We start from the raw sequence: 26,832 nt of genomic DNA, 5'->3' as shown, positions 1-26,832 counted from the left end.
GCTTTACTCTGCAGGAGGTCCTTCCATTTTTATTATCTTTGGCCACATCTGAAGTTTATTTTGGAGAATGTGGCCTCTTTCCATAGCTGAGCAGTTTTGTTAGCTTACTTCCTGATGATAGAAGGGTGGGCGCTAAAGAACTAAGTTTTAAACAACTAGTCTCTTGGATGGAGGTGGTTCTTTGAGTACCTTTATTTGAATACCCTTGTTACACATAACCACCTACACTCTTGGTGGGAATGCAAGCTGGTGCAGCCACTCTGGAAAACAGCATGGAGGTTCTTCAAAAAGTTGAAAATAGAGCTACCCTATGACCCAGCAATTGCACTACTGGGTATTTACCCTAAAGATACAAATGTAGTGATCCTAAGGGGCACGTGCACCCAAAGGTTATAGCAGCAATGTCCACAAGAGCCAAACTATGGAAAGAACCTAGATATCCGTCAACAGATGAATGGATAAAGAGGATATGGTATGTATATATATATATATATATACAGTGGCATACTGTGCAGCCATGAAAAGAAATGAAATCTTGCCATTTGCGATGACGTGGATGGAACTACAGGGTATTCTGCTGAGTGAAATAAGTCAATCAGAGAAAGACAATTATATGATCTCCCCGATATGAGGAAGTTGAGAGGCAACGTGGGGGGCTTGGGGGTTAGGGAAGGAAAAAATGACACAAGATGGGATTGGAAGGGAGACAAACCATAAGAGACTCTTAATCTCACAAAACAAACTGAGGGTTCCCGGGGTGATTGGGGTAGGAAGAAGGTGGTTGGGTTATGGACATTGGGGAAGATAGGTGCTATGGTCAGTGCTGTGAAGTGTGTAAACCTGGCGATTCACAGACCTGTACCCCTGGGGCTAATAATACATTATATGTTAATAAAAAATTAAAAATTAAAAAAAATAACAAACAGCAACTTTCAGCCAGTGCTCATCTTCTGTCTACCAGCCTCTTCTGTTAGGGCCATATATAAGTTCATTAGCTATGCAAGCCTGGGTACATGCTCATTATAAATTCAATAGGTGTATGTCACCTCCAAATTATTGTAGTGACTCTTTTGTCAAATGTTTTGTCACTCCTTAACGTGGATTGCTAAGCTCTGGTCTCTGATGAAAGTTTCCCTGATTAGGCCCTGAACAGTCCTTGCTTCTTGGCCTCTGAACCAGTGTTTTGGGGTTCTTGTTAAGGTAGCACCTCATGCTAGTTTGTATACCAGTGAAGATAAACTAGATTATGCTGCCATAATAACCCCTCAAAGCTCAGTGGCTTCTGACAATAAGGTTTATTTCTTCCCGTGTCACACACTCTTTGCATCTCAGTGAGGGTTCTGTGTGTTGTGCTCATACTGGGACTCATGCTGAGGAATAGCCACCAGCTGAGCATTTTTGATGACTGTGAGAGAAGAAAATAACTCCTGCCCTACCCCAGACTAGCTGTTAAACTGTTGCCGGAACGAGACATGATGCTTCTGCTTACATTTCATTGGCCAGAGTAAGTCACTGGGTGGCCACAACCAATTCGCTAGAGGTGGAAAGTGCAGGAAGTTAAGCATAATCCTACCTTCTACAGGAGAACGGAACTATTTACCGCATACCAACAAATTACTACATCAAAGTACCAAGGTTACATTTCTCCCAAGGTAGTCATTTCTTTGTTGGTAAATATTTAATTTGTTTTTGTATTTTTTAAAAATAGTATTTATTTATTTATTTTTGTGGGGAGTGGGAGAAGCAGACTTCTCACTGAGCAGGGAGCTGGATGTGGGACTTGATCCCAGGATCATGACCTGAGCCAAAGGTGGATGGATGCCTAACTGACTGAGCCACCCAGGCACCTAATGTTTAGATTTTGAATAATTAAGTATTGTTTTCTATTCGATTTTCTACTTACTGGAGAAAAAGAGTCACCGAGTATCTTCTGTATCTTTGTTTTTACTCTGTTCTCACTAGTATTCTTATTCCCTCCCCCTTTCCCATTCATACTTTCCTTCTCTTTAAAGATATTTTTATATGGAGAACATGTCTCTGGGCAAATGCATTTTTATTTTACATGTATGTGAAATGAACATTCTTCTGTAGCCCCACAGGGATAAGTTGGAGTAATAGGAGTAAGAGCTATGGAAAATGTGATTCCATACAAGTAATAACTTCAATGTTTAATTTTCATTTGTATTATTTTAATGCCAGTGTAATCAACATACAGTGTTGTATTAGTTTCAGGTGTACAATATAGCAGTTCAACAATTCCAAATATTACTCAGTGCTCATAAAGAGGAGTGTACTCTTTTTTTTTTTTTTTTTTGAAGATTTATTTATTTATTTTAAAGAGAGCCTGTGCATCGGAGCTCAGGGAGGGGCAGAGGGAGAGGAAGAATCCTTAAGCAGATTACCTGCTTTGCGTGTGGAGCCCGTCCCAAGTCTTGATATCAGGACCCTGAGATCACATCGGTGAAACAAAACCAAGAGTTGGACGCTCAACCAACTGATGCACCTAGGTGCCCCAAGAGAAGTATACTTTTAATCCCCTTCACCTGTTTTATCCAACCCCCCCTCCCCCCAACCCACCTCTCCTGTGGTAACCCTCTGTTCTCTATAGTTAAGAGTCTGGGTTTTGGTGTGTGTGTCTCTTTTTTTTCTGCATTTGTTTTGTTTAATTTCCACATTTGAGTGAAATCATATGGTATTTGTCTTTCTCTTATTTCTCTTAGCATTATACCTTCTAGATACATCCATGTTGTTGCAAATGGCAGGATTTCATTCTTTTTTATGGCTGAATAATATTCTAATGTATATATACTATATCTTCTTTATCCTTTTACCTAGTTATGGACACCGGCTGCTTCCATAGTTTGGCTATTGCCAAGTAATGCTGCAATAAACATAAATGTATATCAATCTTTTTGAATTAGTGTTTTTGTATTCTTTGGGTAAATACCCAGTAGTGCAATTCTGGGTCATAGGGTAGTTATATTTGTGTAATTTTGGGGGGAACTTCCATACTGTTTTCCACAGTGGCTGTACCAGTTTGCTCCCATCAACAGTGCATGAGGGTTCCTTTTTCTCCACATCCTCGCCAGTGCTTGTTGTTTCTTGAACTTTTGATTTTAGCCCTTCTGATAGGCGCCAGGTGCTCTCTCATTGTGGTTTTGATTTGCATTATCCTGATGATGAGTGATGTTGAGCATATTTTCATGGGTCTGTTGGTCATCTGTATATCATCTTTGGATAAATGTCTGTTTTTGTCTTCTGCCCATTTTTAAATCGAATTACTTTCTTTTTTTGATGTTGAGTTGTGTAAGTTCTTTATGTATTTTGGATACTAATACTTCTTTGGATATGTCATAAGCAGATATCTTCTCCCATTGAGTAAATTGTTTTTTGGTTTTGTTGGTTGTTTCCTTTGCTGTGCAGAGCTTTTTATTTTGATGTAGTCTGAATAGGATGACTTTAACTTTTAAAATCAAAATGAAAAGGTACACTATTTAAAGAGTTAGATGGTTCTATGTAAGACTTCAGAAGTCCCCTTGGTATCATCCTCCTCCAATTGGGGGCAGTTATTTAAATTGCTCCCTGTTTCTTATGGCATTGATCTTCCTATTTCTAATAAACTTGGCTTTTGGTGTTGTGAAAGTGAAGATTTAGCTCTTCTATTCCTCTTCCCACCCCGACTTCGTGTTTCCTTACTTTCTGTCTCCTAATCCTCTGAACTGTGGTTGTCTTAAATTTAGTTAAATTATTAGTCAATGTTTATTTTTCTTAAATTTTTATTTATTTATTCATTCAGTATTTATTTTATTATAATCATGTAAGATATTTCTGGCTGACTTGTGCAATATTTTCGGCTTTAAGTAATTCCTAAAGGGTCAAATTTATCAAAGATGGAACAAACTGCAAAGGTTTTAGTTACTAATGAGTTCCTATCCTTCAAAGTATGTATGTAAGAATAATCACCAACATCTCTAATTGATCAAATGCATAGTACTTACACATCTTTAATTTCATTCGTCCAATGAACTGGTTTGGGAAAGTATTCTAGCACTGAATGTGCAGTTAGACCTTTTGCTGCTACAAAATTCATTCTATGGGAAAAGAATCCTATGTTAACTCTACTGTCCAACTAGTGTTAAAATAACTGAATTGTAACCACAAGCCCAGGAAAAATTATATTTATACTTGAACTGTTCAAGTGTACTTTTATTTAAAAGCTTTATCTTTTCATTAGGTTTTAGTTATTTTGTATAGTAACAAATGTTATATATTTATTCTCTTAGCCTCAGGATGCATGCATTTCCCATCCCCCCATAAAGAAAATACTGAATGACCTATTTTAAACCATTGCCATTAATATAAGTGGCTTTAAAATACACTGGTTTAAAATGGCTGTAATATATAATCAGTGTTAATATCAAGGATACCCCTTAATTATATCATTAAAATTACTTTTTTATATACCCCTCACAGTCCTCACTCATTCTACTTGAATTTTTGAACTCTTGTTTGTTATTAAATATCAGTGGCAGATTGTTCATTGATATAAATTAGCTCTAATGAAAGTAATGTTAAGAAGAAATCCATGAGGATAGGGAAGGAAGGAAGTAAACAAAGATGAAACAAGATGGGATTGGGAGGGAGAGACTCTTAGTCTCACAAGACATAATGGAGGTTGCTGGGGAGAGGGTGTGGAGAGGATGGTTGGGTTATGGACACTGGAGAAAGTATGTGATATGGTGAGTGCTGTGAAATGTGTAAGCCTGATGATTCACAGACATGTACCCCTGGGGCAAATAATAATTATATGTTAATAAAAATAGAAGTAATTGAGTAATTCCTTTTTTTTTTTTAAAGGAATAGCTGGTTTTTAAAATTTATTTTTTTAATTTAAATTCAACTAATTAACATATAATGTACTATTTGTTTCAGGGGTACAGGTCTGTGATTCATCAGTCTTATCTAATACCCAGTGCTCATTACAACTCATACCTTCCCCAGTGTCCATCACCCAGTTACCCCATTCACCTACCCCCTCCCCTCCAGCAACCCTCAATTTGTTTCCTAAGATTAAGAGTCTCTCATGGTTTGTCTCCCTCTCTGGTTTTGTCTTGTTTCATTTTTTTCTCTCTTGTATGATTTGCAGCCATCAAAAAAAAAAAAAATCTTGTCATATGCAACAACATGGATGGAACTAGAGGGTATTATGCTAAGTGAAATAAGTCAATCAGAGAAAGACAATTACCATATGATCTCACTGATAGGTGGAATTTAAGAAACAAGATACAAGATCATAGGAATACCTGCTTCTTAAGGAGAGAAGTTACATGCTTACTGATAAGATTAAAAGAGCAAAGTAGGGATGCCTGGATGGCTCAGTTGGTTGATCATCTGCCTTTGGCTCAGGTTATGATCCTAGAGTTCTGGCTCCTTGCTCAGTGGTGAGCCTGCGTTTCCCTCTGGGTTCAACTTCCCTTGCTTGTGCATGCTATCCCCAACCCCTGACAAATAAATAAGTAAAATCTTAAAAAAAGAAAAAGTGCATCCATTTCTTCCAGATTGTCCAATTTGTTGGCGTAGAGTTGCTCATAGTATGTTCTTATAATTGTCTGTATTTCTTTGGTGTTAGTTGTGATCTCTCCTCTTTCATTCATGATTTTATTTATTTGGGTCCTTTCTCTTTTCTTTTTGATGAGTCTGGCCAGGGGTTTATCAATCTTATTGATTCTTTCAAAGAACCAGCTCCTAGTTTCATTGATTTTTTCTATTGTTTTTTTGGTTTCTATTTCATTGATTTCTGCTCTGATCTTTATGATTTCTCTTCTCCTGCTGGGTTTAGGGTTTCTTTCTTGTTCTTTCTCCAGCTCCTTTACGCGTAGGGTTAGGTTGTGTACTTGGGACCTTTCTTGTTTCTTGAGAAAGGCTTGTACCGCTATATATTTTCCTCTCAGGACTGCCTTTGCTGTGTCCCACAGATTTTGAACCGTTGTGTTTTCATTATCATTGGTTTCCATGAATTTTTTCAATTCTTCTTTAATTTCCTGGTTAACCCATTCATTCTTTAGAAGGATGCTGTTTAGTCTCCATGTATTTGGGTTCTTTCCAGCTTTCCTCTTGTGATTGAGTTCTAGCTTCAGAGCATTGTGGTCTGAAAATATGCAGGGAATAATCCTAATCTTTTGATACCGGTTGAGACCTGATTTGTGACCCAGGATGTGATCTATTCTGGAAAAGGTTCCATGTGCACTAGAGAAGAATGTGTATAGGGTCAGGGGTGGGAGGTTGGGGCAACCTGAGGGTTTTGAAGGGTCAAGGGTGGGAGGTTGGGGGAACAGGTGGTGGGTAATGGGGAGGGCACGTTTTGCATGGAGCACTGGGTGTTGTGCAAAAAGAATGAATACTGTTACGCTGAAAAAATAAATAAAATGGAAAAAAAAAAGTGAAGTAAATACCCAGTTTAGTATAATTTTCACTAAATTTTTCATTCTTCTATCATTTAATTCTGTACTGAGAAAACATACCCCTCTCCTTAGGAGCAATTTTTAGCTATTTTTTTCTGTCTCTTGTTTTTGAGATAGTGATCTTTTGTTTGAAAGGTAGGGATTCTGTTTGAAATTTTGAAAAAATTAAAATTCTCCCCTATGCTTGTGGGTGTATATTACCTCCTAGAAGTATGATATATTTTCCCAAACTATCTTCTTTTAAATTTAGGTAGTATAGATCATCAGTAGAAAAACTTCCTGAAAGAAGAAATTGTTCAAGAGAAATTTGAAGGTAGCAAAACAGAAGAGGAAGAATTGACAACAGATGCAGAGGATAGCATGGAAGTAAGTACAGCATGAAGGAAGATGAAAGGAGGATATCTAAAACAAATCTGAGTTCAGAAAATAGAGTTGAATTAAAATTGGGTTGGAAAAGATGCTTGAATTTCTAAGCTATATAAATAAGTCTAAGTCATGTATTAAAAGTATATTTAAAAGGAATGTCCTTTAAATAGTTTTTATAGCTGTCTTCTAGGGAATTTAAAATAAAAAAGAATGTGGACATAGTAGATATAGATTTTGGATGTCTCACTCCCATTTAATGGTATTAAATAACTGAGTATTGATTGTAAGTCTGTTCTAGGTAGAGAAAGATAAAATGCCCAATTTAAAACAAGGATTAAGGGGCGCCTGGGTGGCTCAATTGGTTGGGCAGCTGCCTGTGGCTCAGGTCATGATTTCGGCGTCCTGGGATCGAGTCCCACATCGGGCTCTGTGCTCGGCGGGGAGCCTGCTTCTCTCTCTGTCTCTGCCTGCCACTCTGTCTGCCTGTGCTCACTCTCTCTCTCTCTCTGACAAATAAATAAAAATAAATAAATAAATAAATAAAAAATAAAACAAGGATTAAGCAATGTTTTGAGAATTAATTTTAGAACCCTTAAAAATGACAATTAGCTTAACATCCTTTAGTAAATATCTATTAAACTCAAAATATTTCATATTGAATTTTCTAGATATCTTTTGCAAGTATCAAAAATCAATAGTATTATTAAATCAATGTCATTTTATACCATCCCTCTCAAATATTTACTAGAAGGAAATAGGAAAGTACTGGCAAGCTCAAATATATAAGTAATGCCTTATATTATTCTTTTTGCAGATTTTACTTCATTCATTTGTTTAACAAATTTATTCAGCAAAACTTTGTTGAACACCTGCTCTTGCTAGGTATTACCCTAGGCAACAGAACCGCAGCACTGAAAAAAACAGACAAAAACCTCCTGCCCATGTACAACTACAGCTGATGATGTCTTCCAGTTTCAATTTATTTAGAGTGGGCGTCTCTTTTGTTATGATGTGCATTTTTTGTAAGTCAGCAGTAGGCTCTCTATCAGAACTGAGTCCTCAGAAATATTTCAGTACATTACAACCAGGAAAAGCCTCCTTAGCTTATTTTTGTCAAGCTGGTAAGTATTTTTTATATTCTACATGATTTTTGTAATGTTTCTATTGCTGTTTAATCAATATTCTCAGTGGGAATTTATTGTCAGGATTAGTATTATGTGCCATAAAGCTGCTACTAAAATATGCCTGCCTGAGTTTAAATCCCGATTTTGCCACTGTATGATTTTGATCAAGTCACCTAGCCTCTCTGTGTTTTTGTTGTCATCCTTAATGAGGAAATACTAGCTTTATAAATTTGTTGTAAGGATTTAATGAATTTACTCATGTGACTAGTCCATAGTAAATACTAGATAAGAATTAGCTATTAGTAGAATTACATCTGAATTTCATCTAGTCATTTCTGAAAGTATACTTTTTGGTGTTTTTAGTGAACAAATAAAAGTGTTTTAAAACTTTAAATGAAGTATTAATAACACTTTTGTTTAATACCTTGCTTTAGCTGTACCATTAATTACACTGATTAACCAGTTGAACATAACTAAAAATTGTAATGGTCTCGTTAAGTCTTTATCCCTTAAAAAACTATTTTTGGAATTAGTAAGTGGAATGAATCCACATTTCTGTTGGCTCTCTTCTAATTGTCATTTGAAAATGGTATTTTAAAATTATTTTGAGGGGCGCCTGGGTAGCTCAGTCAGTTAAGTGTTGGATTCTTGATTTCAGCTCAGGTCATGATCTTGGGGTGGTGAGATTGAGCCCCATGATGGGCTCTGTGCTGGGTGTGGAGCCTGCTTGAGATTCTATTCCTCTCCTGCTGCCCCTCCCCCTCACTTATATGCATGCTCTCTCTCTTTCTCTCATTAAAAAAAAAGCTTTAAAATCGTTTGGCAAGTTTTGTACATGTATCCATGTGTGTTGTGTAGGTGGTATTAAACTTGGAAAAATAATGTCAAATGTTAGCTTTAAATTTAAAAAAAAAATTTTTTTTAAGATTATTTATTTATTTATTTGACAGAGAGATCACAAGTAGTCAGAGAGCAGGCAGAAAGAGATGGGGAAGCAGGCTCCCTGCTAAGCAGAGAGCCCGATGCAGGGCTCGATCCCAGGACCCTGAGATCATGACCTGAGCTGAAGGCAGAGGCTTTAACCCACTGAGCCACCCAGGCGCCCCTTGTTTTAGAAATTTTAAAAATTCACTTACAAAGTTAAAATATATCATAAAAACATTAGAAATATGAATAATGAGGCAATAGGAAATGAGGGTATAAAAATATGTAACTAGGTATGTTTATTGATTATTTGTTGTTTTGTATACTTTTAGGGCAAACTGATCTCTTTCTTCTTCAGTGTGCAGCTTTCAGGTTTAGTTTTAAAAATTCATCTTTTCTAAGGAGCAAGCCATAAAACATTCATTAAACATTTCTTATTTTTAGATTCTCCAAGAACCTCTGTATTTCTTGAAGAACTGAATGAGGCTGTTAAACCTCTCCAGGACTATGGAATTTCAGTTGCAAAGGTAGGAAGACATTTTTTTGTTACTAAATTATTAGTGACAAACACTTAACAATTATATGACTTAAGGCTGAGTATCTAAATATACTTATGTTTCACACCTTTTTCCAGACTGGAAAAATTTTTTTTCCTACCGTTTTATATACGAAAAAATAGAAGCACAGAAAGATAGTTCCAGGTTATTGTGTAAATTAATACATGAAGAAAAAAAGCTGTTCAGAATTCTTTGGCTTAGAATTTATTTTGTAAACTATTTTATTGAGGCCATGGTTCAGTTTTCAATCCTATGGTTAGGCTTTGTTGTTTTGTTTTGCCTGACAAATACATTATAATAGATCTCTATATTCAATTATTTATTAAATTTCAGTTTATTAGCTCAGTTTATGACCACAAACTGAGGTACAAAAATTGAGGTAATTGTTTGCTTTTCTAGTCTTCTGAGTCTTTATAATTAGTTATGTTTCAGTTTTCCCTTTATTTTTAGAATAAAGTCAGAACACTCTAACTTGAAATGACATATTTAATTTTTTTCTCAAAAAAATGTTTTAACTTGTCATTGAGTATATGGAAAATTTCCACATGCGTCATAGATTAGATAGCTCCATGAGCTTTTCATTTACTTTAATCTTAGAATTTGTACCTCAGAAAATTGAATGATTAAAATCCAGTGATTATTGAATTCTCTCAGATTAGTGTCTACCTAACTTTCTGTGTATATTTGTTTTTTCTTAGTTCATTAGCCTTCTACCTCTGAGAGATGGTCACTGTCCCACTTGGTCCCTACAGCTAGAGTTCCCAGGGCAGGAAGCATAGAAAGGTTAACTAATCTTGGCTACCAAAGGGAAACTCTTTCCTCTACCCAGAGAACACTTTCTACATCAAATGTATGAGTTTTCCCACACCAATCAGTTCTGTCACTAGCTGCCCACTTAGCCCCAATCTTACAGGTTAAAGGCTCAGTCCTATAAGACTGCCCTCCCCCCGCCAGCTTCAGATGCCAATCCCAAGGAGTAGATTCCTAGGTTACCTACAACTTCTGCCTGACTTGGCTACAAATTGGGGGCTCCACAACCCCCTCCTTGGGTTTAATAATTTGCTAGAATGGCTTGCAGGATTAAGGGAAAACACTTTGTTTACTAGTACTGGTTTATTATAAATGATGGAGCCCTGGAACAGCCCAGTGGATGAGCTGCATAGAGCGAGGTCTGGAAGTCTTGAGCACAGGAGCTTCTGTCCTTTTCTGGTTTGGCCTGTGCCACACTCCTGGTACTTGGATGTGTTCACCACCCTGGAAGCTCTCCAAGCTCTGTTGTTTAGGGTTTTTATGGGAGTTCCATTATGTGGACACGATTGATTAAATCTTTGGCCCTTGGTGATTAACACAATCTCCTGAGGACAGGAGGTGATACAGAAAGTTCAACCTAATCATGCCTTTGTCTTTTTGGTTAAGAGTCTTCATCTCAAAGCTATATAGGAGCTCCCAGGGGTCAGTCACCTCATTAGCATGCAGAAAGATACTCTTAAACACTACAGGGGTTTCCAAGGGTCTTAGAAGCTTTTATATAAGGAACTGGGGTTAAAGACGAAATATTAGATCAAAAGATACTCCTATCACTCAGGAAATAATAAGGGTTTCAGGAGCCCTGTGTCAGGAACCAGGGGCAAAAACCAATTATCTGTTTCTTATTATATCACTGTAAATACTTAAAAAAAATTTTTTATGTCAATTCTATGTGTAACTTTGTTAACTTTGAACAACTGATTTCGCTCTAGAATGATAATGGTGCTCATCTTCAAGGCGCTTTTAATAAAATTCTACAGTTTAGAAATGAAATACTAGGCTGGTGCGACATTCAAAAGGGATAATCATGCTGTTTATCTAGTAGCTAATAACCATGTATCTAGTAACTAAAATAGAGTATTAAGGTTCATGTCCAGCATGTTGCCTTTATGAACTAACAAAACTTAAAGTCTTGATTTTACAGTTGAGGATGCTAAGCTGTTTGGAAAGGAGACTGGTGAATAAGACAGACCTATATTGAGGACCTAGCTCACTCTCTGACACATAATAGATATTGGGTAAATGTTTATGACCTGAAATGAGGTGACTTTGTTTAGTCTTTTAGATAGATATGTGACTAAGATACAGTCTATTTCCTTGAAGAATTTAGATCCTAAATAGGGGAGAAAAAATATATTCACAAATCATTTCAGAAATTAGCAGAACACAATCATTGTAATAGTTACAAATAAAATGCCATTTAGGTTTAAAGGAAGGGACGCTCATACCTGACTGTCAGGGCAGAAGGTCATGTGTGGTAGTAGGAAAGACTTGACAAAAGGTAGCATTTTGAGATTGTCTTTAAAAGTTAAGATTTTAGGAGGAAGATGCAGATGAAGGAAACACTAAAATATAGATTGAACTAAATATTCCAGTTAAGACAAAGATTGCCAGGCTGGGTATGATAACCAAACCCTACTCTGTACAATTTAGAAATTCATCTTAAAATAAAGGCTTCAGACATCTTCAAGGTAAATGAAGGAAAAAGATGTATCATGTAAGTGATGATCAGAAGAAAGCAGTATAGCTATCTTACTATATCAAAGCAGATTTTAAAACAAAAAAAAAACTTTGGATCATTTTGATTTTTCATTTTGTTGTAAACAATCCATCAATAAATCTTTAGGTTCTATTATTAAAACTTCTCAAATCTTCTCACATCCTACACTTTCACCCCCCCACCCCCCATCTAAATCTTCATCACTTCTCATCTAGGAAATTATATAAGCCTTCTAATAATTGATCTTTCTCCTTTCACTCTTGTCCCACTAAACTTTTTTCCACACATAATTCATATGTGTGAGGTCACTCTGCTACCCCTTCCCATTACAGTAAGGATAAAATAGAAACCTTTCACTCTTACTGACACTGGCTTTCTCTCTAATTTCATTTTTTTTTTTTTTTTTATTTATTTGACAGAGAGAGAGATCACAAGTAGGCAGAGAGGCGGGCAGAGAGAGAGGAGGAAGCAGGCTCCCCGCGGAGCAGAGAGCCCGATGCGGGGCCCGATCCCAGGACCCCGAGACCATGACCTGAGCTGAAGGCAGCGGCCCAATCCACTGAGCCACCCAGGCGCCCCTCTAATTTCATTTTTTGTCTCTTTACCTAGCTCAGTTTGTTCTTGAAACCTACAGGTCATCTTTTTGTTACTTGAACAAGCTAGAAGTGCTTTTTTCCATAAGGCCTTTGCAAATATTTTCCCTGCTGCTTAGAACTTCTCTCTTCCATATACTTATGTAATCGTATGCTTCGTTCCATGCCTTCTGTTCTTTGTGCAAAGGTCACTCCCTCCTCCAAGCCTTCCTTGGTTACCTATCTAAAATGTCCCGTCATACCCTGTCCCCTTAGTATTTTTTTCTATATGGGACTTAACACTGCCTATTAATTCATTTTTAAAATTGTATCTACTTTTAGAATGTAAGTTCTAAAGATAAAGATTTTTATTTGGAACTTAACTGTACCCCCGGTGACTAGAAGAGCAACTAACATATAGTAGGTGTTCATCTATATGTTGAATGGGATTAATGGAAAAAAAAAATCTATTGTCATGATGTCAATCATCTCCTATACTCTGACTTGTAAAAATTCTTGCTAACATTCAGTTTTTTTGGGGGGTGTAGCTGTATTCTGGCATTTAATTCTAATTCTCTATTCCTAATACTTTTTTCTGAGTATCAGTTCTCCTTTTCTTGCTTTTGAAAATAAACATGGCTTCCCCAGCTGTCATTCTGCTTCCTTTCAGACTCCATTAAAATTAAATTGAACAACACACACACAGAGACACACAAAACCCCGAACCCATTTTAAAAAAACAAACAAAAACTTACAAAGTCTAAAATGAAATAACTTTCTTCCAGCCTTAGTTTGAGTTTTGTTGGCAGCTACTCCTTGCCCCATCTTGAAACTTCTTCATTCTCTTTATCTCTTTCCTTCCTCCTCTAGCGCATGCTACAAACACATGCCCAGTCTTCTCCCTAGATCTCCTTGCTGGATTGGTGAAAAATCTCTTGAACCTCTTCTGTCCTTCTCTGCTTTACTTCAGATGCCAGTCATCTTTGCCCTGCACTGATGTGATACTCGTTTAACCTGCCTCCTTATCTATGCGCTTGCTTGCCTTCCATTGTATCTTCATGTTGCTGCCAGGATTATCCTTATATTTTTCACACAGAGTCTAGATTATAAACTATCAAGGGCTGTTATGGCTGCTTTAATGTCATCAGTGATTAAGGTTGATTGTTTCTGTGGCACCACCCTCAGCAAGGGTTTCTCCTTTCAAGATGTTTTATGGTCCATGATTACTGCTGGTGCCCTAGCTGCCTTGTCTGTTTTTTGTCAGAAAGAAGTGGGAAAAGAGTGTAAGTCAGCTCCCTTTTAGGAACCATCTGGAATCCAGTGCCAGTGACTTCGAACACCGTTCAGCCATCTGTACCTGTTGGAGAGTCTGGAAAAGTCTTTCATTGGGGCACTTGGGTTTAGGGAAGTTCTGTTAGTAAAACAAAAGGGAAGGATGGATTTTGGGTAAGAAACCGACAGTATCTGTATTCCAGCTGTTGAGATGCTTTCATGCTCCCAACTTACCACTTACTTCTGCTTCTTGTTTTACTCATGATTTTTTGTCCTGCCTTAATTGTTTCTTTCCATTTCTACCTGGTTACCTCCAACTTGTTCTATAAGGTTGAGTTAAATGTAAACGCTTAAGTACAATTAAATAGAACGATTAGGTGTAGAAATAATTCCTTAGGGTTACCTCAAGCACTTGAATAAATGAGCAATTACAGGACACAAATCATAAAGAAAAGTAAAATAAAATATCTGACCTGGAGACAGACTGTACTGCTTAATTTTCCTTCTTGTTTCCCTAACCAAGAAACTTGACCTTTTGATATATACTCTAAGCCTTAAATATAATCTTTTAAAGGTTAATTGTGTCAAAGAAGAAACTTCAAGATACTGTGGAAAAGAGAAGGATTTGATGAAAGCATATTTATTCAGGTAAAGTATATTTTTGAGTGTGATAGGCAGATACAAAGCTATACTTCTAGAATATTAAAATATACAAAATATCACTAAGTCAGAATAAAGTTGCATGCAGTAGGAGTCATATGAAGCTTAGCAAACAGTCTAAGTCATAGATTTGTTACCTGTGCTTCAGCTTTCTTATCTATAAAATGAGATAAAATAACTCTAAAACCTACCTCACTGGCTTGTTTTGAATATTACATGAGAATTCTTATGTACATTCCTACTATAAGTGCCTGGAAAGTGATCACTTAACAAATTTAGTGTTTTGAGTAGATCTGTCAGGTCCATATTTGAGTGTGAAAGAAATGTATTTTTTTTTTTTAAGATTTTATTTATTTATTTGACAGACAGAGATCACAAGTAGAGAGAGAGGCAGGCAGAGAGAGAGAGAGAGGGAAGCAGGCTCCCTGCTGAGCAGAGAGCCCGATGCGGGACTCCATCCCAGGACCCCGAGATCATGACCTGAGCCGAAGGCAGAGGCTTAACCCACTGAGCCACCCAGGCGCCCCAAGAAATGTATTTTTGAAAGATCTGCCAATGTCCCAGTTACAGATTCCTCTCCACTTTGGTATGCTAGTCTCTCTGAGGTTTCTGAGAGTCTTTTTTCCAAACTATTTGGATTTGGCCTAAGAAGAGGGGACAGATTCTGTCTCCTCAGAGATCAACTGCTAAGGACACTTCTTTTTCTCTCCAACTTGTCTCCTTTCCCAGCCCATTTAGGGAATATGTGTGTATATGACTGGGAAGTTGGTAGGAAGCCTTGTTGAGACTCGTGTGTTTTTCCCAGTCTTTTTGCCTAGCCCAGGGTCTAAGCTCCTCAAAGTCAACGTATTTATTGAGTGTAATTTTCAATAAATATTTTTGTGTGTTTTATGGTCAGCTCGCTGGTAGGGGAGGTACATGGGATAATAGATAACACTCAGGCTCTGACATCAAAGAACTTACAACCTACTGTATTGGAAAGACAAGAAAAATGAATTCCAAGGGAATATTTATGTAATGCTTTTTGAAATTTTTTTTAGGGGCAACATCTTACTTAGAGAATTCCCTCCTGATACTCTGTTTGATGTGAATGCCATCGTTGCTCATGTTCTCTTGTAAGTACGGAGGTACCCATTCATTTGTTGTTTATCTCTTGGTTTCATTAGAGGCTGCCACAATCCATTAAAATATTTTGGGATTTTAACATTATATTTGTAGGCATTCATTTCACACAAATTACTGGTCTATCTTCTTCCTATGTAGAGGATCTCAAATGTCTTGAATGGCAGAGGATACAGAAACATTTTTATATAAGAAAGAGGAGAGGACACAATCACATGGTAATAGTATTGCTTTTCCTTTTGAGTATAACTGTGGAGTAAGGATTTTACCAGGTAAGAAGCTCATTTTGCTATTCTCACTGGGATTTTTAAAATGTCTGGCGTGCTGCTCATCCCAGCCAGATTTTTCTGGAGTCTGTAGATCTGTGCCTACTCGGTAGGTGCAGAAACAGTGCAAATAGTCCCAGCACACATCTTAGTGTTTACTGAGAGAGGGAGAGAGAGAGAAAGAGAGAGAGAGAGAATCTAAATTTAACTTCCCTGGCATGGAATCTTTATACCTAGGATTTAGGCCTATGAGGAGTCCATTCTTGTATTCTCCCCCTGAATGGAGTCTGGTTTCCTCCTCAGTGACACAGCTAGAAGCTACAACTTAATCAGGGATACAAGGTTACATGGACTTTTCCAGTTTAATGTTGTGTTAGGACTGCTGGCGCTTAGACCTTTGCTGACATTGAGTATCTTTGTTGTCTGCTTGGCTACCCTATTCCTTCTCCTGTTGGACTGGATTCCCGTAAAAATTGGGTGAAAGTTAAATGACAGGAAACTCAAAACTTACAGGTGAAAAGTTGTGGTTATCATTTTGAAAATGGACACATTTAAATGTTCCAGTACCCATCATATATAAATGAAAAGATTTTAGAAATCCCTGCCCATGATGGAGCCTAAGACCTGTAGACTAAGAAGCCAGTTGTAAAGAGCGAATGGTGGCCTTTTGTAGAGGAATTCCAAAGAGCTGGTATGGCTTCTCTTCTTTAGGAATATAGTGTTTTGTTACATAGACAGATACAGAAACAGGAAATATTAAGTAGTAAGTAAATTGGTAGCACCTTCTATGTATGAGGGCATAAGGATCCACAACACAGGGAAAAATTTCTTGTGTCTAGAATGAAGGCCGATATTTGTTAAGAAGACTTCCTGGTGGAGGTGACACTTGGGATGAATCTTAAAGGATAAGTGGGAGTTTGCTTGGTGAAGAAATAGAAGGTGGGGAAGGTGGGGGGAACTGAGCAAAGGCATAGAGGTTAGAATACTTCGGAGAGGGGGCAGTTTTTTTTTTTTTTTAAGTAAAATTTTTAAAAGATCTTTATTTTTTTGAGAGAGAGCGAGGGAGAGGCGCAGAGGGAGAAGCAGATGCCATCCTGAGCAGGGAGCCCAATGTAAGGCTTGATCCCAGGACCCTAGGATCATGACCTGAGCCAAAGGCAGACACTTAGCTGACTGAGCCACCTGGGTGCCCCATGGAGTGGTGCAGTTTTTACTGGAGTATGAAATGTGAAGCAGGAGGTGAGAGCAGAAAAGTAGGCATGGGGTTCAGATGAAGGGATCTTTGTTTACCATGTGAAGAAGCTGAGGCTTTGTGGTAGCCACTGAAGGGTGAGGAGTTTATCTCCAAGCCAGAATCCTTGTGTGACCTATGAGTCATGACCATAGGCAATTACGGTTTTTGTCTGGCAGGCCTCATAGGGGAAAGGTGCCCTGCCTGCACCAGACTGGCTGTGTGCCCAGTGCATTGTGTTTTCTAGAGAAAATTGAGATCTAGGACTCAGGCACCTAGGCCAGACATGCTCATATGTAACCTGTATTTCTAGCCCAGGTGTCCCTATACAGAGGCCTCATTATCAGGGACCTTGACTAAGGCACCTCCTAGGTGCTTTTGCTAAGACCTTCTCATCAGAGGTCTTTGGTTGAGGCACTTTCCTCCACTTGACTCAGTATCTCTCCATGTCTGGCTCTTCCCCCTTTCTTTCCCCTTAGACCACAAGTCCATAGTCAAGAGCCTTTTGCTTGGGGGCTCTTGGAATGAGATGCCTCCATGTGTGACTGCATCCACTTGACCCTTGCCTAATGCTAGCCCATGGTGGTTGTGGCAAGGAATGGAACCCTGTGGAACTGGGCCTCTCTTTTGGCCTCTGGCTTGCCCTACTATCACAGTGAGGGAATAAAGGCTTGATTGTTACTTAAGTTTGGCTCACTGTCTTGACCACCTCAATGTCTGATTGCTCAATAGAGGGTTGTAGGCAATAAGTGATGTAATCAGATTAGTACCTTCCAGCTCTTTGAGCTCTTTCTGGTGGCGGCTAAGACAGATTTGTGAAGTCCAAGCACACATAGAAAGCATTGTGTGTCCATTATACAACCTAGGGAGGTAAAATAGAGATAGCAAAGAGGGGATTTCCTTTTTAATGCTTAGGAGGTGAAGTTAACTGGATTTGCTAAGAACTAATTTGGTGATAATCAGCAAAACTACAAACTCGAAGTTAATCCTTAATCTCTTCTTTTTTTTTTTTTTTAAAGATTTTATTTATTTATTTGACAGAGAGAGAGATCACAAGTAGGCAGAGAGGCAGGCAGAGAGAGAGGAGGAAGCAGGCTCCCCGCGGAGCAGAGAGCCCGATGCGGGACTCGATCCCAGGACCCCGAGATCATGACCTGAGCCGAAGGCAGCGGCTTAATCCACTGAGCCACCCAGGCGCCCCCTAATCTCTTCTTTTCTGTCTTTTCAATCTCACTCTACCCCAGATCCTCTCTGATTAACATCTGAAGTAGGCAAGGAAGAAGACCAGATTGACAGGGGAAGATGAGTCTATTTTAACAAGGGGAATGCTCATCAAAACTGAGTCTCCAGGAGGGACCTGTGGGAATTTGAACCACTGAGGAGTACAGATGTAGGTGTAGTCAACATACAGGTTATTCAGGGAGCATCTGACACAACACCAACACTCATGGGAAGAAGAACTGATGGGGGGAATGTAAATGTAGAATTGCATAGAGACAATGTCCTCATTTTAATTTAAAATGTAAGAAAAATGACTTGTGAAATATAGTATTTTACAAAAATTCTCTGTAGTGATATTTAGAATGTTGAACTGTGCTAAATAATGTGCCATGTCATAGCTGCACCTTCCAAATAACCATGAAGGAAAAAGATAGCTTTCAATTTGTCATTCTGCTTTAAGGTGCTAAAACCATCAGTTTGAAATATCCAGTGCCTGGCAAGCAGTTTCTCTCCTTAATGCCCATCACCCATTTAGCCCATCTCTGGCCCACCTCCCTCCATCAATCTTGTTTGTTCTCTATAGTTAAAGCTCTGTTTTATGGTTTGCCTCTTCCCCACCCTACCCCCATGTTCATTTGATTTTAAATTCCACATATGAGTGAGAACATTTGGCATTTGTCTTTTTCTGACTGACTGATTTTGCTTAGCATGATACACTCTGGGTCCATGACATTGTTGCAAATAGCAAGATTTCATTCTTTTTGATGGCTGAGTGATATTCCATTATGTATATACATATATATACACACACATACACGCACGCATATATATATACACATATATATATACACATATATATATATACACACATACACGCACCACATCTTCTTCTTTATCTACTCATCAGTTGATGGACATTTGCATTCTTTCCATGATTTGCCTGTTCTTAGTAAATGCTGCCATAAACATTGGGGTGCATGTATCCCTTCAAATCAATATTTTTGTATCCTTTGGGTAAATATCTAGCAGTGCGAGAACCACCCTGAATCCTAGGGTAGTTCTATTTTTAACTTTGTGAGGAACCTCCATATTCTTTTCCCAAGTGGCCACACCAGTTTGCATTCCCACCAACAGGGCCAGAGGGTTCCCCTTTCCCTGCATCCTCGCCAACATCTTTTGTTTCCTGTGTTGTTAATTTTAGGCATTTTGAGGTGGTATTTGTAGTTTTGATTTGTATTTCCCTGATGATGAATGATGTTGAATGATCTGGATGTCTTCTTTAGAAAAATGCCTATTGATGTCTTCCACCCATTTCTTAACTAGGTTATTTGTTTTTTGGCATTGAGTTTGTTAAGTTCTTTATATATTTTAGATATTAATTCTTTATCTGATATGTCATTTGCAAATATCTTCTCCCATTCCAAAGACTACCTTTTTGTTTTATTGATTGTTTCCATTGTTGTGTAGAAACTTTTTATCTTGATGACGCCCCAATAGTTCATTTTTGCTTTTCTTTCCCTTACCTCTGGAGATGTATGTAGTAGGGAGTTGCTATGGTTGATGTCAAAGAGATAGTGCCTTTGTTCTCCTCTAGGATTTTTCCTATCTCACATTTAGGTCTTTTGTCCATTTTGAATTTATTTTTGTGTATTGTGTAAGAAAGTGGTCTAGTTTCATTCTTCTGCGTGTTGCTATCCAGTTTTCCCAACACCATTGTTGAAGAGACTGTCCTTTTTCTGTTGGATATTCTTTTCCTGCTTTGTTGAAAATTAGACTCCCTTACCCATTCATTTTTTTTTCTTTAGATTTTTATTTAGTTATTTGAGAGAGAGACTGAGAGAGAGCATGAGCGAGGAGGTCAGAGGGAGAAGCAGACTCCCTGTGGAGCTGGGAGCCTGATACGGGACTCAATCCCGGGACTCTGGAACCATGACCTGAAGACAGTTGCTTAACCAACTGAGGCACCCAGGTGCCCCCATTCATTCTTTAGTAGAATGTTCTTTAGCTTCTGTATATTTGTGGTCTTTCCAAATTTTTTCTTGTGGTTGTCTTCAAGTTTCATAGCATTGTGATTGAAAAATGTGTTGTATGGTCTCAGTCTTTTTGTACTATTTGAGGCCTGATTTGTGACCTAGTATGTGATCTGTTCTGGAGAAGGTCTCATGTGCACTTGAAAAGAATATGTATTCTGCTGCTCTGAGCTTAGTGTTGTGAATATATCTGTTATTTTAAGTCCATGTGGTCCAGTGTGTCATTCATAGCCATGTTTCTTGGTTGATTTTGTTGATTTTCTGCTTGGATCGTCTGTCCATTGATGTAAGCGGGGGTGTTAAAGTCCCCTACTATTATTATTTTATTACTGATGCGTTCCTTTATGTTTGTTATTAATTATATTATATATTTGGGTGCTCCCAAGTTGGGGGCATAAATATTTACCATTGTTAGATCTTCTTGTTGGATAGACCCCTTTATTATGATGTGCCCTGTTTCCTCTCTTGTTATAGTCTCTTTAAAATCTAGCTTATCTGATATTAGAATGGCTACTCTGACTTTCTTTTGACATCCATTTGCATGGTAAATATTTCTCCATCCCTTCTCTTTCAATCTACAGGTGTCTTTAGGTCTAAAATGAGTCTCTTGTAGGCAGCATATATTGATGGTTTTTTTTTTTTTTTAAATCCATTCTGACACCCGGTGTCCTTTGGAGTTTTTAGTCCATTTATATCAGAGTGATTTTTGATAGATATGAACTTAGTGCCATTTTATTACTTGTGTTGTTGTTGTTGTTTCTAGAGATTTTTCTTTGTTCCTTTCTAGCCTTTGTCACTTTTGATCTTTCTTTCCCATTCAGAGAGTATCCTTTAATATTTCTTGAAAGCCAGGTTAGTGGTCATGAACTCCTTTTGTTTGTCTAGGAAACTCTTTATCTCTCCTGTTCTGAATGACAGCCTTGCAGGATAGAGGATATGAAGAGCATAAGAGCTGTATGTTTTTCCCATTCAGCATGTTGAATATATCATGCCACTTTCTTCTTGCCTGCTGAGTTTCTGTGGAGAGATCTTTTGCTAACCTTATTCATCTTCCCTTATTTGTTAAGGACTTCTTTTGTCTTGCTTCATTTAGTATTTTTTTCCTTATCTCTATATTTTGCAAATTTTACTATGATGTGTCTTGGTGTTGGCCTGATTTTGTTGATTTTGATGGGAGTTCTCTGTGCTTCCTGGATTTGGATATCTGTTTCCTTTCCCAGACTGGGAAAGTTTTCAGCTGTAGTTTCTTCAAATAAAACTTATGCCCTCTTTTCCCAATTCTTCTGGGACTCCTATGATACAAATGTTATTATGCTTTATAGAATCGCTGAGTTCCCTAGGTCTACATTCATGATCCAGTATTTTTCTTTCCCTCTTCAGTTCATTATTTTCCATAATTTTGTCTTCTATATCACTTATTTGTTCCTCTGCTTCTTCCATCCTTGTAGTCATTACATCCAGTCAATTTTGCATCTTGGTTATTGCAGTTTTCATTTCAGCCTGACTACATTTTAGGTTTTTTGTCTCTTGGATAAGGGTCTCCCTGCTGTCTTCTGTGCTTTTCTCAAGCCCAGCTAGTATCCTTATGATTGTTGCTTTACATTCTGGATCAGGAATATTACTTATATTTGTTTTCATTAGATCCCTAGCAGTGTGATCTTTTCTTATTCTTTCTTTCGGGATGAATTCCTCTGTCTTGGCATTTTGTGTAGGTCTCTGTCTTCTTCTTTGTATTAGGAAAGCCTGTTATGGGGCCACCTGGGTGGCACAGTTGGTTGAGTGTCTGCCTTTGAATCTGGTCATGATCCCAGGGTCCTGGGATTGAACCCTACATTGGGCTTCCTGCTCAGCCAAGAACCTGCTTCTCCCTTTCTTGCTCAGTGGAGAGCCTGCTTCTCCCTCTCTCTCTGCTGCTCCCTTTGCTTGTGCTCTCTCTGTGTCAGATAAATAGATAAGGTATCAAAAAAAAAAAAAAAAAAAAAAAGAAAGAAAGAAAGCCGGTTATCTTTCCTGCTCTTGAGAGTAATGGTTTTATGAAGTAGAGGTCCTGTACTGTCCAGGGCCCAGTACTTTAGGAAGTGTTTCAGAGTGTGTACTCTTATGCTGTTTTGGCCCCTCTTTCCTTCAGGTCAGTCCTCTTCAGAGTTTCTCCTTGCCTGTAGTGGCGAGTGTTTGGATCTTGGCCAGAGTGTGGCACTTTTTTTTTTTTTTTAAAGATTTTATTTATTTATTTATTTATTTGACAGACAGAGATCACAAGTAGGCAGAGAGGCAGGCAGAGAGAGAGGAGGAAGCAGGCTCCCTGCCGGGCAGAGAGCCCGATGTGGGGCTCGATTCCAGGACCCTGGGATCATGACCTGAGCTGAAGGCAGAGGCTTTAACCCACTGAGCCACCCAGGCGCCCTGAGTGTGGCACATTTTAACTTGTGTATTCCTGTCTGTTTTTTTTTTTAAAGGTTTTATTTATTTATTTGACAGATAGAGATCACAAATAGGCAGAGAGGTGGGCAGAGAGAGAGGAGGAAGGAGAGAGGAAGCTAAGCAGAGAGCCTGATACGGGGTTCGATCCCAGGACCCTGGGATCATGACCTGAGCCGAAGGCAGAGGCTTTAATCCCCTGAGCCACCCAGGCACCCATTTTTTTTAAAAGATTTTATTTATTTATTTGACAGAGAGGTCACAAGTAGGCAGAGAGGCAGGCAGAGACAGAGAGGGGAAGCAGGCTCCCCACTGAGCAGAGAGCCCGATGCGGGCCTCGATCCCCGAACACTGAGATCACAACCTGAGCCGAAGGCAGAGGCTTAACCCACTGAGCCACCCAGGCACCCTCCCGTCTGTTTGTTAAAAGAGATCTGATGCTATTTCCACTAGAGCTGAAGCTTTGTAGAGCTTTATATTTAGTCCTGCTGTGGACAGCTAAAACTCTAGTCTTTGAGCCCCATTGGTTGTCAAAAAATTTTGAAAATCAGCTCCTCTCCTTTTCCCTGTCAGTTGCTTTGGGGAAGTGTTTTCCATACGCAGTCCCCTGTGCATTTCTCTCTCCCTTCCTCCTTCCCTCCTCTGTGACCAGGGCTCCCTGCCCTCTGCAGCATCCATGATCTCTTTCTCCCCCAAACCACATCTCTGCACCTCCTACCTTCCATGATATGTCTTCTTCTCTCCCTCTAGATGTGCAGTTTGTTCTGTCAGTCTTCAGATCAATTTTGTCCTAAACAAACAACTCGATTAAAGAGACGAATTAGTAAATCAAACCTAGGTTCTGCAACTTGTGAATTTCTGCCCATGGTACTGGGAATTCTCTCTCTCTGGGATATGATTTTGAGTGTACAAGACTACTAGTCTCTTACCCTTCCAATTTAGAGGATGAACTAGATTTTTTTTTTTTTAAAGACTTTAATTTTTAGAGAGAGAGCATGAGCATAAGTGGGGGTGAGGGGCAGGGGGGAAGGAGAGAGACAAGCAGACTCTGTGCTAAATGCAGAGCCTGATGTGGGGCTTGACCTCATGACCCTGAGATCATGACCTGAGCCAAAATCAAAAGTTGGATGCTCAACTGACTGTGCCATCCAGGTGCCCATAGATTTTGTTTTTGTTTTGTTTTGTTTTGTTTTAGAGCAGTTCTAGATTTAGAGAAAATAGAGCACATAGTGCAGAGAATTCTGTATAACTCCTTTCTCTTCTGTATTCAGTTCCCCTTATTGTTAACATTTTGCATTAGTGTGGTACATTTGTTACAATTGATAAACCAATATCAATGTATTATTAACAAAAGTCCATAGTTTACATTAAGATTCAGGCTTTCTGTTGTACAGGTCTGTGAGTTTTGACAAGGTATAATGATACATATTCACCATTATAATATCAAACAGCATAGTTTCACTAGCCTGAAAAAAATCCCATGCTTCACCTATTTATCCCTCCTTTCCACTCCCCAACCATAACCAATCTTCTTACTGTCTCTGTCGTTTTGCCTTTTCTAGAGCGTGATGTAATTGGAATCATAGAACTGTAGATTTTCAGATTGACTTTTTACTTAGCAATATGTATTTAAGTTTCTTCCATGTCTTTTCATGGTTTGATGGCTCATTTTTAAAAAACCTTTAATTCTAGTATACCTAACATACAGTGCTATATTAGTTTCAAGTGCACAAAATAGTGATTCAGCAATTCCATACATCACCTGGTGCTTATCATGACAAGTGCACCTCTTAATCCCCATCACCTGTTTTACCCGTCTGCCCCATCCACCTCCCTTCTAGTAACCATCAGTTTGTTCTCTATAGTTAAGAGTCTGTGTCTTGGTTTGTATCTCTCTCTCTCTCTCTTTTTTTTTTTTTTTTTGCCTTTGCTCTTTTTTTTTGTTTCTTAAATTCTATGTATGAGTGAAATCATATGGTATTTATCTTTCTCTGACTGACTTATTTAACTTAGCATTATACTCTCTAGCTCTATCCAAGTTGTTGCAAATGGCAAGATTTCATTCTTCTTCATGGCTGAACAATATTCCATTATGTGTATGTATATACATATATACACATACATATATGTGTGTATACATGTACATATGTGTGTGTATACACACATATGTACACACACACACCCCCCACATCATTATCCATTCATCTATTGATGGACACTTAGGTTGCTGCCATAATTTGGCTGTTATAATTAACGCTGCAATAAACATCAGGGTGTATGTATCCTTTTGAACAAGTGGTTTTGTATCCTTTGGATAAACACCTAGTAGTGCAATTGCTGGATCATAGGGTAGCTCTATTTTTAACTTTTTGAGGAACCTCCATACTGTTGCAGAGTGGCTGTACCAGTTTGCATTCCTACCAAAAGTACATGAGGATTTCTTTTTCTCCACATACTTGCCAACACTTGTTTCTTGTGTTTATTTATTTATTTTGAGAGAGAGATAGAGAGAGTGGAGGAGGGACAGAGAGAGAGGGAGAGAGAATCTTAAATAGGCTCCATGCCCAGTATGGAACCTAACACCAGGCTTGATCATATGACCCTGAGATTTTGACCTGAGCCAAAATCTGGAGTCTGGACACAACCAATTGAGACACCCAGGCACCTATGTTTTTTGTGGTTTTGATTTTAGCCATTCTAACAGGTGTGAGATAATATCTCACTGTAGTTTTAATTTGCATTTCCCTAATGATAAATGATGTTGAACATCTTTTCATTTGTCTGTTGGCCACCTGGATGTCTTCTTTGGGGAAATGTCTGTTTATTTCTTCTGGTTGGCTCATTTCTTTTATCACTGAATAATATCCCATTGTGTGGTTATACCAGTGTTTGTTTATACATTCACCTATTGAAGACATCTTGGTTGAGTCCAAGTTTTGACCATTATGAATAAAGCTTCTATAAATGTTCTGCGTAGGTGGGCTGTACTATTTTGCATTTACACCTTCAATGAAAGAATGAGTTCCTGTTGCTCCACATCCTTGTCAGCATTTGGTATTGTCAATTTTTTTTTTAAAGATTTTATTTATTTATTTGACAGAGAGGTCACAAGTAGGCAGAGAGGCAGGCAGAGATACAGAGGGGAAGCAGGCTCCCCACTGAGCAAAGAGCCCGAGGTGGGGCTCGATCCCAGGACCCTGGGATCATCACCTGAGCCGAAGGCAGAAGCTTTAACCCACTGAGCCACCCAGGCACCGTGGTATTGTCAATTTTTTAAAAAAAATTTAACAATTCCAGTTGTGATATTTCATTGTTTTAATTCACAATTTCCTAATTACATATGATGTTGTGCATCTTTTAATATCCTTATTTTCCATCTGTGTATTTTCTTTGGTGGAATATCTATTTGGATCTTTTGCCCATGTTAATTTTTATTTTTTAAAGATTTATTTATGGGGGCGCCTGGGTGGCTCAGTGGATTAAGCCGCTGCCTCCGGCTCAGGTCATGATCTCAGGGTTCTGGGATCGAGTCCCGCATCGGGCTCTCTGCTCTGCGGGGAGCCTGCTTCCTCCTCTCTCTCTGCCTGCCTCTCTGCCTACTTGTGATCTCTCTCTCTGTCAAATAAATAAATAAATTCTTTAAAAAAAAAAAAAAAAAAAAAAAGATTTATTTATGGTCCTTTGGTCCTTTGCTCTGGTCCATCGCAGTGGACATAGGGGAAGGGAGGAAAACTGCATGAGAAGAAAAGTCAGAGAGAGAAACAAACCATGAGAGACTCCGGACTCTGGGAAGCAAACTGAAGGTTACAGAAAGGAGGGGGTGCGGGGAATGGGGTAGCTGGGTAATGGGTATTAAGGAGGGCACAAGTGGTGATGAGCCATGGGTGTTATACACAATTAATAAATCATTGAACACTACATCAAAAACTACAAAAAAAAAAAAAGATTGATTTATTTTAGAGAGGTGGGAGGGCCAGAGGGAGAGAAAGAGAATCTCAAGCAGAATCCCTGCTGAGTGTGGAGCCCAGATTCACAATGGGCTCAAATTCACTACCCTGAGATCATGACCTGAGCCAAAATC

The 26,832-nt window shown here is 38.5% G+C and overlaps 1 protein-coding gene across 5 annotated transcripts in view; it reads left to right on the top strand.

Moving 5' to 3' along the window:
- TXNDC16 (thioredoxin domain containing 16) overlaps positions 1-26,832 on the top strand; it is a 115,295-nt gene that overhangs the window by 4,831 nt on the left and 83,632 nt on the right. For 3 of the 5 annotated variants that reach the window (XM_046009812.1, XM_046009811.1, XM_046009813.1), the window contains 5 exons: positions 6,712-6,827; positions 7,642-7,948; positions 9,320-9,402; positions 14,378-14,451; positions 15,504-15,578. In XM_046009812.1, the coding sequence (XP_045865768.1) occupies positions 7,786-7,948; positions 9,320-9,402; positions 14,378-14,451; positions 15,504-15,578 (395 nt within the window). In that variant the 5' untranslated portion in view covers positions 6,712-6,827; positions 7,642-7,785. The remainder of the gene's footprint in view (positions 1-6,711; positions 6,828-7,641; positions 7,949-9,319; positions 9,403-14,377; positions 14,452-15,503; positions 15,579-26,832) is intronic. The other 2 variants (XM_046009814.1, XM_046009815.1) reach the window with 2 other exon arrangements.

Source organism: Meles meles, chromosome 6 (genome assembly GCF_922984935.1).
Source record: "Meles meles chromosome 6, mMelMel3.1 paternal haplotype, whole genome shotgun sequence".
Classification (NCBI taxonomy): Eukaryota; Metazoa; Chordata; class Mammalia; order Carnivora; family Mustelidae; genus Meles; species Meles meles.
Note: the sequence above shows the minus strand (reverse complement) of the source record. Positions and strands in the feature narration are given on the sequence as shown.